The sequence below is a fragment of the Hoplias malabaricus genome, chromosome 1 (assembly GCF_029633855.1).
Source record: "Hoplias malabaricus isolate fHopMal1 chromosome 1, fHopMal1.hap1, whole genome shotgun sequence".
NCBI lineage: Eukaryota > Metazoa > Chordata > Actinopteri > Characiformes > Erythrinidae > Hoplias > Hoplias malabaricus.
The window spans coordinates 44,915,671-44,930,914 of NC_089800.1; the positions used below are offsets into that span (position 1 = coordinate 44,915,671).

General features: G+C 40.0%; 1 protein-coding gene across 1 annotated transcript; it reads right to left on the bottom strand.

Moving 5' to 3' along the window:
* Positions 1-829: 829 nt before the first annotated feature.
* On the bottom strand, positions 830-12,550 carry trarg1a (trafficking regulator of GLUT4 (SLC2A4) 1a). The gene is made up of 3 exons (XM_066664011.1): positions 11,800-12,550; positions 2,497-2,623; positions 830-950 (listed from the first exon to the last, which is right to left on the bottom strand). The coding sequence occupies exons 1-3, from the start codon at positions 12,187-12,189 to the stop codon at positions 943-945; spliced, it is 525 nt and encodes a 174-aa protein (XP_066520108.1). The 5' UTR covers positions 12,190-12,550; the 3' UTR covers positions 830-942.
* Positions 12,551-15,244: the final 2,694 nt, after the last annotated feature.

Here is a 15,244-nt window from a genome sequence, read left to right on the forward strand (position 1 = left end):
TGGTTTTAGGTAGTGTTCTGATCGGAGGTCCTTGGCACATTACGTACGATGGTGCTGACCTCTTCATGCCTGTAGACGTATGCCCATGCTTCAGTAGCTAGCATAGAGTAAACAGGGATTAACATGCGTATTATTACACTCAGGCTGCTCTCATTGCCAAAGCAAAAAGAACAGTTGAACTCACCCATAAACACCCAGTATGTACATTCCACTCTAGATACCAATGGCGTCCACTATTCATCCAGAACAAAAACGCTACAGTGACTATAACGGAAGGTGATGGCGTCAGGCTATTCACATGCAGGTGGTCGTTTTTGTAATCAAACACTACAAAATCAATAACTTGAACAAAAACCCTTCCTTTCTGTTTGACAAAGCCAGTGAGGGCCCATGTCTGCCAGCTCTGACAAAGCAACTGTCTGGCATTTCATTTGCCCCGTGTTCATTTCCGTGGCCTTATTTCAACTCGGCGTACAAATCTTAATATAAAATATACATTGAGTTATATTGCAAATATATCTGTGCATCTGTATGCTTTAGGAATGCAAGACCCCACAGTAATATAAGGTTATGATGCAGCTTGTTGTCCATAGTCCTTGTCTTCGCATCCTGCTGAATGAACAGTTTCATTCCCATCCTGTGTATCTTCAGTCAGTTCATCAAAGAAACCACACTGTGTTTCCTGTACACTAGGCAAAGTCAGTGTTCATTTTAAACCTAGATTTTTTTTTCCCATCAAGCAGACGTTTACTTAATGCATGCAAGTTATTTCTCTTTAAATAGATCATACTTTTTGCTACATTCCTATTGGAACTTGTTTTTTTTTTGTGTGTGTTTGTGTTTTTTTTTTTTTTGTTTGTTTGTTTTTTTTTGAGAAGGAGAGAGATTTTTTTTCTTTTTGCACTGTAGGTGGTCATTTCTTCTCTGATGGGTGTGTCCTGGTCAGGTTGCTGTTGGAAAAAGCAGGGAACTATGTGTCATTCAAGCATTTCCGTCTTATACACCTTATATAAATTTTCTTGCACTTGACATAATCCTTTTACCAAATAAAATGAGGTAAGTAACTCAAAGGTTATAATTTTGTTCGCTGTTGTTAAATGACAAAAAGTGGATTTTTTATTTATTTATTGTTTTTTAAATCAGTTGAAAATGTACTGCTGACCACACTGTCCATATGTTTCATATTTGTAAACTACACTGCAAAATGTCCTTTTGTAATGTCACAAAAATCAACAGAAAATGCCTGCCTGCTGGTCTACAGCAGTTGTGTCCCCATTTATGGGAATGATATATATTGCTTTGCTACCGTAGGCAGTGCTATACAGGTGTCATTAATTACAATTAATTTGATTTCAATTCAGAATTTCCCATTTAATATATGTTCAGCATTAGTAAAAGTGGAAAAAATATTTCAAATAATAGAGAAACATTTAACAAATAAATGTTCACATAATTCCTTTTTAAAAACTTCCATTCTGTTTGAGAAACCTGCTTTCAGATTTTCGACGATATCTGCAGAAATATTTCTAACTACATTTCAGTCTTCTTGCTTCCATTTGCTTCCCGTCATGATCCAATTCACCCCTAACACATTTAAGTGTTCTGGAAGATTCTACACATTTTTGGTTTATCACTTTACTTCATAATTTACTTTTTTCAGTAATGGCATCTTGACTTCCACAAATCTGTTCAGACCTGTGAAACTGGCTCCTCTTCTCCCAGCTCTAAAGTTGTGACATTTGATTTTCTCATTTCTCTCAAAGATCTAAACTGAAGCACTCTTTTTCAGATTTATCGGATTATGTTTACCAGATGTTTCCACTATGGAGGTGAATAATCTTTTTTGATCTTTTTGAATAATCTCTAGACAAATTAATACTTTGTACTAAATGATGGGTAGTCTCTAACTTTTGCAAACTAGTGTACCTACATCAGCCATAAAGGTTTGCGTTAAAAATATTGTACTAGTCAAATTTCACTTAGAACATCAGTGTGTGTGATAGGAGCTGTGTCAGTGAACTATAATTCTCAAATGAAACTTAATCTCTGTAAATGACTTTTTGATGCTTATTTATTTCCGCAGATTTTCTATGGTCTGAACCTCAAAAAGCCACATATCTGATCTTCCCTAATCAGATCAAGAGTCATTTGTAGATGGTTTCAATCTGATTGCATCCTGATTTCTGATCATTCAACAACTTGTGCTTGGGACTGAGCTTCTCAACTTCCTGTCCTCCATATTCTCAGATTGTCAGTATGACCTCCAGTGTTGCTATAGGAACAAATGTGACCAAATTTATTGTGACAAAAGTCTGACTGTGCAAATTGGATTTGGTCACTTGTAACTCGCAGTAGGGACACTCAGTGTAAATCAAATTTAAGAGATAAATCCAGTTTGCCATGCAGTGTAAACAAAGCCTTGAAGTGTCCATATCAGACAGTGACTGTTGACTTTCATACAGATGACTAATTTAACTAATTTAATGTGTGTTTTACCTTGCACCACCACATATATTATAGCCATGACGAGGCCCAGGCAGATGGCCACGATGCTGAGGAGACGAGCCAGACGACCCAGACGTTTCGCCCCATCAATATCCCCCTGCTGGAAACTGTTTCTTGACTGAAAAGAGACAGAGGCAGAAAGATATTCTAACAATCCCAGTATCTCACCATGTACTTCTTTCTCAAATATGTATGAAGTGCTGTTAGAGCAGCTGCCAAACAATGAGCAGCTGTTCTGTACCTGAGCACTGCGCCCTGCAGACAGAAAGGGAAAGAGGTCATTTTCAGCAGCCTTGCTTCCCAAATGACAGTATCATTTGGACAAAGTATCTTCACTAAACTGGCATCAGTCAGCACTCCTGGAGTTTGTGTGAAGCTGAGGTCAGTCATTTTATTCAAATACATTAAGTGATACCTTCTCATTTCTGAATTCCACAATGAAACTGTAGCAGAACAGTGGTATGTGAGGAGCTCCATGGGACTGACAAATCCATTCTCCACCCCTTAGCTAGGGTGGTCGAGACTTTCAAACTTATACACATTTACTGTTCAAGGTATTCAAAGGTTGTTCAAAGGTATTTGTAATTGGCAAAATGTTTTTTTCCAAAGTAATTTTTTAAATGAAAAAAATATATATATATATATTTTTTTTAATGTGTTGAATTATCCCTACAATAATAGATTGTCTGGGACATAGGTATATCCCAAAATGCTATACAGTATAACAGAGTTACCAAAATAAAGCTCTGATTTACTCTTTGCTGGGGAGCCCCTAAAGTGATATGGTGGTCCTTCTTTTAATAAGACGTGGCCATAAAAAATAAACTGACCGTAGCCTCAATATTTTTTTTTTGTTTGAAACAACCACTATGCCACTTTAGGGACTCTGGAAAAATGGTGCCCCAGAAGTCAGCCTATAACTGCTTTCACTTTGATTCTGTAACTAACTGTGCCAATCAAAATCTTCCTAGTCCAGTTCAGTAAAATAATACCTGGAAACTCAACTATGTTTTTTTAATCATTTAAAATATTTTGTGCTATTGTTTGTAATTAGGTTGAATCAGATTTTTTCCAGCATACTGAAACGGCTGTAGAACCTTTTAACAGTAAGACTAAGACTGAACGCAGTAATGGGGTGGAGCGTAAATTGGTAAAGGAAATTATTGCAATGACCTGGTTTCAGTTGTGGCCTGTCCAGTGCGAAGTTAGTCAGAACTGTCCCTTTTAATATTAGGATTTCACAGGTTCATAGGTGGCTGTAAGGTTTGCTTTAGTGATGTGAAGACATGTTGGTCTTCCTGATGACAGTGTATTCTCATTAGCAGGGGCCCTATGCCACCGCTCCCCATTAGCCCTTCACAGCACCCTGGAGAATAACGCCCTCCAGTAGACTGCATTAAAGCAATCGATACTGAGGAGCAGATCCTAAAGCAAAAATCCTCTGACACAGGCAGTAGCCAGTCTCACCCTATTGTGCTATTGCTCAACTCATCCTCACACCATCCCCACACCAGACATGCTCAGTAGCACAGGGTGATCTCAGAAAACTCTTACAGAAAAGGCTGTATTGTCATGGCTCATAAGCAGTAACAGGAACTTGTGCTAGTCATCACAGTGGTGCTGTCCAGGGTGCTGAACATGGTTTGGTGATATCTAGTGAAATAGAAGCACTTATTATTGCTGTTCATTTTGTTTTCATCAAAAAGATAAAAGTCTGGCAAATAATTTATAATAATGTGAATGCACTTTTATAGGAGGAGGGGAAATGGCAGTTAACCTTTTCAGCGTAATGTACCATTTATTATTTTGTGATCTTAAACTCATGAACTTCTGAGGTCATGCACCACGCAGTAGTTTGTGTTAAGAACTCAGAGTATAATTAGATTTTCTCTAAAGTGATAGAATTAAGCTAAAACTTGTGTACACAGAGGCAATATTATTTCAAAGTAACTACTGAACAGTTAGTTTAAAGTATAAAGACTTATAACTGGTTTAAATGCCTGTTTATCTTATAGTTATTAATTAGATTAAACAACTTAAAAATCATTAATAAACATTTGTAACACAGAGATAGGATGACAGTATGTAGTATGACAGTGATCTTTATTTTCTAATACTGTGTTAATAATAAGTGTTAGATAACCTACTGAACATATCAAGGGAAAGGATAAGTTCAGACCTGAGGATGTGAATTTAGTCATTTCAGTTTAGTTTAGGTAAAACACGTTATCATTAATGTATAAAAAGACACACTGTTAGTGGTTAATTTAATAAATGGTTAAACTTATTAACAAGTATGTGATGAAGCTGACAGACTTGATGCTAACTGATGGAGAAGACAAAGTAAGCTCAGTATTTGGTGAGATCTGAGTTTTAACCATGTAGATGGATGTGGGTTCACTATTTGGCAAACAACAGGCCACTGTCACCCTTTTTATCTCTGTGTTATAACTGATTATCAATGATTATTAATGTATTAACGACATAAATAACTATGAATTAACAGATTTTAAACCTTTATGAGTGTTGTTGTATTCTAAAGTGGTACCCTTTTAATTTAACAAAACAAGTTGTTAAAAACAAATTCTTAATTACAATGGCAGCCTAGCAGACACATGCCACTTAAGGGAAAGGGAAATATAAAAGGTGAAGGGGGACAAAAAACAATGTAAAACATTAATCATTAAATGACAAACACTAAAATTAAACAGTGCTGATTAAACAGGCAGTTATGTCTTTACAATCTGAGTTTTAAAAACTCTGATATAGAACACGTTTGGTTCATTGTACTGTATCTCAGCATTGCAGGTGTATTTGCTTAGAACAGGGGACACTACAATGGAAGATAGGATTACTGTACTATCAGACTGCTGAGAACGAGGAGCTCCCCCACCCGCAGGCACACACCCTCCTCTAAGGTCCCAGGGGCAGGATCTGTCTCCAAACTGCTTCTAAGAGGAAGCCTGGTAGACGGAATCTACCACAGCAGTGGAGCAGTTCACTGGAACCAGAATCATACATTCACATTTATTTAAATAGATGGTGTGTGTGTGTGTGTCATTGGAGAAATGAGCTCCCCTCCCTGCTCTCTCCTCCATCGCGATCAGTTTCAAATACTGCAGACTGGCTCTGACATCCTAGCAGAGGTATAATGTGTGGCTTTAGCAGCAGAGCTTTATTGATCCCTCGTCCAATCACAGCGAAAAGCCGCCTCAGCGCTTTGAATCAATGGGGTTTCTTGAAGAACAGTGCATAGTAAAATGCCATCAGCGTTACAGGCCCTTTGTTCTCCCCTCCATACTCTACTCACATGGTTTTATATAACGCAAAGACAGACAGGATATCTCTACAAAATGTCTATATTTACAATCTGATTAGCTGAGCCATATTGGTAGCAATATATTGAAATTTTCAGTATGTGAACACCCATATCTGCACATATGAAGTAATGCTGTAAACATGTTGGTTCTTACTTTGCTTAGTATTCACAGCCCACTGGAAAAGAGCTTGGTGGAATAGTTATATCAGTTATTATTGCTTGAAGCGACTTAAAAGAGGCTTTCTATATTAACTGATTTTATTTCATACGCTCAATTTCTTCTCCAGAACTTTTATGGCGTTCTTTTATTTTACAGTTATGGAATTAAAGCTTACAGATATTCACCTCTCCTGCTGGAGCAGAGAGTGTAACATACCTTTACAGAACACAGGTGTACCTTTAACATTTACACTGTTTGTACCTTTAGTGACCAATTCTGAGTGTGTAAACAACCCCACAGTTCTTATACTGAGTGGCTCAGCCAATCGGATTTGAGTGACATTCAGTAACTATGTAACCACAATCAAATCTTAACATACTGCATGTTCGAAGTTGCTGTGCATCATGTCACAAATAAAACCGCTGTAAGGTTTGCCCTCTCATGGCTGTGCATGGCACTGCTGCTGCTGTGAAGGCAGAGAGGAGCTGTGCAGGAATCTAATGATCTGTTTGGCTGGAGTCTGGAGAGAAAGGAGGTGCAGGGATTGTGTCCACAGCGTGATGAATGGACGTATTGATCTGCTGCTAGATAAGCCGGCAATAGTTTTCTGGGGGATTTGAAATTCTATGGTGTCTCGATGGCATCTCTGTCAGATAACACACAAGCATTTATGCGTGTTATTTGACAGATGTTTTAAGATCTCACACACGCTCCACCCCTTTTGCCACCCCACCCCATCCCACACACATATACTAGTTCTGCACCTCCCCCCTCCCTTGATATCGCCTGCCATGCAGGGCGTAGGAGCTTTGAGTGCTTTCTCACATGCCTGAGCCATTAATAATAGAGGCAGCAGCGCTGTCTGAGGCCAGGGAAAGCTGTGAAGGAACAGTGACTGCAAGGGCGACAATTAGGGGAGAAAAAAAAAAAAAACCTCAGTCTCCCCGATGGACTCTGACCAAATCAGCTCTCCTACTGTACTCTAAAGCTTCTGTTTGTCTGTGTTTGAGCAGGTGCACTAGGAACATGACCTCTCTGACGCTAAGCATCTGTAAAATGATGTTTCACGTAGTAGTGTAAGAAAAAAGCAGTTACTCTTTCAAAAATATGTAGCCATCTTGCTGGCTTGCCTTTTTTTTATATATATATATATATATATATATTTTTTTTTTTTTTTAATTTTGCAGGCCTGGCAGAGCTCCAGACATAGTGCTCTACCAGGAGCGTGAATAAACCGAAAGGAAACGTAAACACAAACCCATGAGCTATGCCGCAGCTCTGACGCCCATATTTCACCCACGGATCTGCCGAGCATGCAGTAACAGCCTAGCAGCTCTGGCCCTTCCCATTATGCCGAAAGCCTGCTCAGCCCAATAAAAGCCTATTACTTCACATCCTCACTCCCAGTAATGGACTCCATCCTGCATCCACCAGCTGCAACTTGCAATTACATATTACCCACCCACTGTTACCTACTGTATTTGCAAATTTCTCATTGATCTCTCAAGTTTCCAACAATGTAGCGCATCCATGAACACCTTGGGTGAATTGCTGCCTGGTATAGTTCCTTCTCTAGCTCTGTTTAGCCAGCCTAATCTCGCCTAGACTCGGGAGAGAGACGGGCATTTCATGATTGCAAAGTCTACCCCCCGACTCCCACACACACACTTTGGGATTAAACTTGAATGTAGTCCCAGTGTCAAGTCCAGGTGAATTTATTTCCCTCCTGATCAGCCTTCATTCATTCATTCATTCATTATCTGTAACCGCTTATCCAGTTCAGGGTCGCGGTGGGTCCAGAGCCTACTTGGAATCATTGGGCGCAAGGCAGGAATACACCCTGGAGGGGGCGCCAGTTCTTCACAGGGCAACACAGACACACACACATTCACTCACACCTACGGACACGTTTGAGTCGCCAATCCACCTACCAACGTGTGTTTTTGGACTGTGGGAGGAAACCAGAGCACCTGGAGGAAACCCACGCGGACACTGGGAGAACACACCAACTCCTCACAGACAGTCACACGGAGCGGGAATCGAACCCACAACCTCCAGGTCCTTGGAGCTGTGTGACTGCGCCACTACTGACGTGCCGCCCCTGATCAGCCTTCCTCACTTCAAAATATTACAGTTTAAATATTATATAAGTCATAATCTTATGAGAGTAACATTTGTATTTATAGAAAATACTACCAAAGTAAATTAGTAAGTTCTAGGGTGTTTTTTAACCATTATAATGAAACAATAAACTAATAAAACCTGTATAGGGTTTAATCTGCTGAACGTGTCCTGAAATCATTGCAATTGAGATGCAGTTCCCTTATCAGCTCCTCAAAAGGGCAAATGAAACTGTTTATATTCCATAGCAATAAAATATTTAAAAATGATTCACTTTGCCCCAACTGGGCTTTATATACCCAGCTAGTCCATCCTTTATTCATGATTGCTGTTGTAACTTTGTTGTTTTGCTAGCTTGACAGTTAGCCAAATGCCACACAACAAGCAACCCCAAGATTAGCTATGTCTCTAGTTATTTACATTTTATATAATATAGTAAACCTGCAAACTGTGTGTATGTTATACCCTGTATTTGCTTAGCTGGCTAATTAACTGAGTGAGGCTATAGTCTGACAAAGGTAAGCATGCTCCCATTGAAAATAATCCATTATTCTTTATCTCCTCATCTTTTTTTTTTGCTGTAATATATGTGCTAGGCACAAAACTGAGAGCCTGTTGGCACTTGAAATAGGAAACCTGAAATAGTATTGTAAGAGAGGATGAGGATTGTTCTGTCATGTGCTGATGAGAATGTCTGGGCTATGTTTGGTTTTTAGGGCTAGTTACACAGATACATCATCCTCCAGTAAGAAATGCACACCTTTGCACACCACATGCCAATGTACCCAACTAGGATAGAGCTAAGAACAACTGTTAGGTTGCCAAGCTGCCTCCAGTGTCTCCTAAGGCAAAGAGGTTGTTCATCAGCAGGGCTAACAGGTGCTGTCTGTCCTCTGCAAAGAGGCTAAATTGACTTCTCTCTCTCACCCTCTATTGAGTTAGGGAGAGGGTCTGGTTTCTGCTGGCATTCTCTCCTCTGATGGCAGGGAAGGGAGAGTAAAGCTGGTCATATTTGAGTCTAGCGGTGTGGTCAGGCACGGGCTGTCCGGATGACTGTGGTTGGTGGCTAAAGCAATAATTGGAACCCAGTCTCAGCCTTTACTACATCACATTATAAGTAATCTCTGTGCATTGAAAATTAGAGCGGATCATTCTTTTGTTATTGTGTCATTGAAAATAGCAGTTACAGTACATGTATGCGGCGCTGCCGAAAAAGCAGCCTGCAATAAGCAATCTACTCATTTCCCTAGAGAGATGACTCCTCATTCTCCCTGTAGAAATGGGAGGACAGGACAAGGTCTGCACAGCCTCTTAGGAGGGACTGCTGTTTGAATACAGTACTGGAAACTGTAACACATGGCACTTTGTTTTTAAAAAGTGCAGAAGGGAGTTTTGTTCCAGCATGCTCTCCTAATTCTGTATGACTCAGTGTTTGTGAGTGCTCTTTTTTATGTAGCCCTAAGAATCAAGGGTTTATAAATCTGTCATTTGCCATCTGAGTTGTCAAAAATATGATGACATGTGTACCAATTATTTTTTTTCTGATACAGAAACCTGGAGTGCCAACTGACACCAGTCTGATATTATTCTGATAAAACTAGCAATCTTAGCGATGATTTTAATGGAATGCTTAAATTGATACATATCCTCAACCCACAAGAATAATTCATTCATTCATTTATCCAGTTCAGGGTCACGGAGGGACCAGAGCCTACCTGGAATCATTGGGTGCAAGGCAGGAACATATCCTGGAGGGGGCGCCACACACTGGGACACGTTTGAGTCGCCAATGCACCTACCAATGTGTGTTTTTGGACTGTGGGAGGAAACCGGAGCACCCGGAGCGGGAATCGAACCCACAGCCTCCAGGTCCCTGGAGCTGTGTGACTGCGACACTACCTGCTGCGTCACAGTGTCACCTCCCATAAGGATAGCATACAGCTAAAATCATGACATTACTCAATGTGAGTGTGTACTATTACAGACTAGATTTAATATAGGACAGTACCCTGTGATATCTGTTTGATTAGTTTCCTGTTAATTAACTCAATACCAGTTTAAATGTTTATATGCTTTTGCTGATTTTTTGTGTTTCTCAAATTAGAACAAGTACGTTTTAAAGCTTATGTATATTACAAACCGTGTTAATTCAAAATTCAAACATTCTCCCGCTCTTTTGTCATTGTATGGTAAACTGTGTAGCATTAAAATGTAAATAAATAAGTTTTAATACATCACATTCAGGGTCATTAACCTCAAAATCACCACATTTAATCATCTTAAATGTCACACACTTTTGGATACACTGTTATCCCCCAAAACAGAAAAAGTTGATGCACGTGCATTTGCAGCCCTTTTTCCTTTGATGGAACGCCCAGCGAATGCAGTGATGAGTAAATTCTTCTCGCTTGCCATTTTCAAACTACTTAATATTTAGGTTATTGTTTGTTGAATAGAGTGACCATTGTCATTTTAATACTGCCCAACAATTAACATAATATGACAGAAGTTTAAAAATGCTTGAATTTTGATTTTAAAAAAAGGCTTTAAAAGCATGATTGCGTACCTAATATCTACTATAAGGGAAAAAGTTAAAATGCGTCTCAAAAAAAATCTAATTTTGTGTGGTATTCCACATAACAGCGAATCCAGAAATCTAGATTTCCCCATGCATTTTTTAGCTTGGCAGGAGTCTTCACTACGTATCAGTCTTTTATACAGAAAGGAATCACACCGACACTGAGGGAGTAGCCTCTCCTCTGTCAGATCTTATGGGACAGTGCGGTCTATTTCTTCAGCTATTGCACACCAAGTGATCAGGTCTTGCATGGAGCCACGCCCAGAATCCCCCCCACCTCCTCCATTCAGCAATCGTTGCCAAGGGAAGGGGGAAATTTTGAGTTACGAGTCCCTGGTGAAATGAAGCATTTTGGAGTTTTGGCAGAATCATTTTTTGGCTAGTGCTGGCAGTCGGCCAGCTCTGTGCCCTTTTAACTTATGACTGGTTCTCAGTCCCCAGGATATTTCAACGTTTCAAATACAGTATGCTTCTATGCTGCAATCTCAGCAAAACGGAATGTCTAAATTTGACCCAAAAAGGGTTCTTTGACTTTTTAGCATTTCTATAATGAGGATTCCCCCTCAAACAACAACTTAAATATTCAAACGTTTCTTGAACTTGTCGTTGTTATATAACCCTTGTCTTTAGTAAAGCAGTGGCTCTGGTGCTCAGGGACCACCACATCCAGGCATTTAGTTAGTCAGCATTTGTATAGTCTGGTGAACAATTGTATTAAAGTATCATCAATTAGAGCATCTATTTTTTTTTTTTTTTTTTTTTTTTTTTGGGGATAATGCTTTATTACACAGATTTTCATCTGTTCATGAACAAAGCCAGGCATCCGAACATCCCTAGAACATTGGTGCAGTGTTGGCTGAAGTTAGTGACATAAATTCAGGGCAGAATGTCTGCAGCGCATTTCTCTCAGTGGATCATAAATCTCTGAGTTGTAAAGCCCCCACAGCATTCAAGCTTATTTCTACACAGTGGCAAGCAAGCACAATGTTCTCATTCAGAAACACATGCTCATTCATTCATCCCAAACAGATGTACAGTAGCAGCATAAATCACACTCTAACTACTTTTATGGGACACCAGAGCATACAGAAACTTTCTTATCCCTGCTCCACTCACCATAATAGAGTAGACCAAAGCAACAATGCTGACCGGCCACACAGGGCAGAAGCAGGACAAGATGACCAGCAGGAGGTAGTCCTGAGGTTTGGGCTGCTCCTGGACAGCGTTGCCTGTAGAGGAGGTGCGGCTCAGGCTGGTACGGGACGGTGAGAGGGGGGCTGCCCCAAGCTGCCCCACAGAGCTGGACCTCAGGGGAAGCCCGTGGCCATTCTGGTCTCCGTCCTGCACCTTCTCAGCCCCGACGTTCACAGTCACCCCGTCTCCAGTCGGACATTCTGTGACCACAGAGCTCAGGAGTTTCTCAGTCTCATGGGCCTCGACGGGACGGACGCTGCCGTTACCCCCCAACTGTGACTTCTCAAAATCGCTGTCTGTGTTTATGGCCATTGTTCAGGTCCAGAGCCCAAAACCCCAGACAAACCCCCACTTCCTCAGGAAAAGAAGCTGGTGCAAAGTCACGTGACGGTATTAAACTCCCATTATAGCCCCATAAGCATTATATATCTGTCTGTATCTGGTCTAGTTTCCAACAAAATCCTCCAGGGAGCAGTTCTTGACTCTTGATCCTGACGATGAATGAGTTCCAGAAGCGATCTGAATGGAACTCCAAGTCACAGAGCATCAATCACAGCCGTGGGACAGTAGCGCGAGAGAGGTCTCCCCTCCTGTTTGCGGCTCGCTCCTCCTCCTTCTTCCCTTCTTCCTTCACTTTACCGACCTGCAAGAGCTCTACAGCTCCACGTTACTGTGTAATAGAAGAGCATAGTCCTCAGAGTCTGTCTCAAGTCCTTTTCCACTAATTTCCCCGCAGGAAGAGAGGGAGAAGTCAGTTCTAAGAGGCAGAGCCAGGGCTGTGGAGGAGGGGAAGATGCTGGGGAGGTTTGAATTGCTGCCCCGTTCCCTCTGCCGTCTGTTTGAGTGTATGCACACATTGGAGAGTGAGCACAAGCACTAGTGGACTCCCCCCCCACCTCCTCCTCCTCCTCCTCCCACCTCTTTCACTTCCCCATGGAGCTAATTCGCTGGAAGGCTGCAGCACTGCTAGCACTATTTAAAACGATAGATTAAAATGGCTTTTTTAATGGTTAAATGACTATGTCCTTCAGGAGAAATAGCAAAGAGCACCTTTGGAGTTCAAACAATGTTTGGAGAATTTAAGAGAATGAAAAAGAAATAAACATATTAAATATTAATCCTTATTTTTTATTTTTTCCCCCATTTACAGTTTTCAGTAAATCATTATATCAAATATATCATCAAAAGTATATCATTGTATATAAAATTCTTGCTCTATATATAGCAAATATACACAAAATATCCTAAAGTTTGTAGACACCTTATAATTAGATAAATCTGCTACTTTAAGTTTTTTTTTTCAGTCTCACGTGAACCTGGTTATGTTTAATGTCAAGTGAGCTAGAGGGATATAAAGACTCCAAGGTAGTACTGGACATTAGTTTGTGGAGCAATGAAACTATATCCTCACAGTAATGCTCCAATGTCCAGTGTAAAGTCTTCTCAGAAGAGTAGTGTCTGTTACTGCAGCAAAACCAGGCACATTCCACGGAAAACTTTGGATGAGGTGTCCACTCTAAAAAACTAAGAACTAAGAAACATTCTAAGATTACGATGAAATCATCTCACTGTAATGTGTTAGTTCACTTGGACAAACCACAGATGCTGGTTTTTGCACTTTGGTAACAATCTGAATGGTCTTTTTTTGTTTCATATCCAACATCCATTTTTCCATAAAACAACTGAAAAACCACACCAAAAGTTTTCGTTATTTCATTATTTTGGCTCATCTCAGACAACTTTGGTCTCTGAGAACTGGCTGCTCCCTGAACCTTTGTATAATATCATTGTGTTCATGGTGAAAGACCTAAATTCTGTGCAATCCTGCACCGAGAAATGTTGTCTTTGGACTGACTAACAATTTTCTCATAGAGTGTGGCACAAAGTGATGAACCATGACCAATCATTACTTGCAAAGTCACCTGTGAGCTGATTATTCCGCAGCCTTCCAGAAGTTTTACTTGTATAATCTTTAGTCTTATTATGCCTCTGTCCCGATTTTTTGAGTGTGTTGCAAGTGCTACATTCTATTTTTATTTTATTTGTTTTTTAAATTTTAATAAATATACTTCGGTTTGTCAGTGAAAACATATGTAAAATAAATGTTCAAGCAATTTAACAAATTGTAGGTTTTAGATTTGTTGACAGTTTTAGAAATAACCCTGACTTATCTGGAAATGTGTTAACTATGTTTGCGCTTTAGTAAAGAAAATGATCTTCCACCCATTGAGCTGGTCATACACCCTGGAGGGGGCGCCAGTCCTTCACAGGGTGACACACACACTCATACATTCACTCACACACTCACACCTACGGACACTTTTGAGTCACCAATCCATATATCAACGTGTGTTTTTGGACTGTGGGAGGAAACCGGAGCACCCGGAGGAAACCCACGCAGACACAGGGAGAACACACCAAACTCCTCACAGACAGTCACCCGGAGCGGAAGTCGAACCCACAACCTCCAGGTCCCTGGAGCTGGGTGACTGCAACACTACCTATATATATATGTTTTTTTTGTTTGTTTGTTTTTGTTTTGTTTTTTGCATTTAACCAGTTGTTTTGTTGTGAGCACATGGGATGCTACATACTGAACTATTTCACAACTATTTAGAGATCTCACTGGGCACCCAAGTAGTAATACATTAGCATAGTTTAGTCTGAAAGCAACACATTTATGAGCATTTTAGATATTCATAATATTTCTCAAGTAATAAAGCAGTCTTTGATTTTTCACTGAAGCACCCAAGACAAGAAATACAATGTGACCTGCTTCTTTCATGTCTAGATGTTTTGTTTGTACAAATCAAATTTCTGTAAAAACAGACACAAGAGGGAACACATTAAAGCCTTCTGTTAGAAGAAAATGTTCATCCAATAGCCATCTTTCAGGGGAAATACTCTTGAAAAGCTTGTATGTAGTATTATTGAAAAGTATGCAGAAGGCCCTCTTTCTTGTCATGTTATGTTGTGTATCAGGTCACTCTTCCTCCTGCTTTCACTCCCACAATCACTTCATATTACATCATGTTATTACCACACCCTCACTCTGGCCAGCAGATAAACTGTTTTATTCATCAGATGTTGGTAGAGATATTTAATCCCATAGTGATGGGAAAATATTTTTGGTCTAAAATAAAATATGCCTAAAAATTATTAACCATTACAAAGCAGTACAAATGCACTCACCAATATTAAGTTAATCTAGGACATAATTTGTGTTGCAGAGTACAATTGCACCTCCTTGTGGAGCAGTCCCTTAAAACGTGAGAATGTGAGAAATGTCACATTCCCAAACTAAGTGCCAGTTATTGGCTGTGTATGAAGAATCATAGTTAGTGCAGTAACAGTAATCCTAACTCAT

Excerpts from the sequence above, each read along its gene's own strand:
- trarg1a (XM_066664011.1), bottom strand. The coding sequence starts at position 12,189 with ATGGCCATAAACACAGACAGCGATTTTGAGAAGTCACAGTTGGGGGGT. Across the intron at positions 2,624-11,799 it reads CTTTGGTCTACTCTATTATG|TCAAGAAACAGTTTCCAGCA; the intron begins GTGAGTGGAGCA and ends GTCTCTTTTCAG.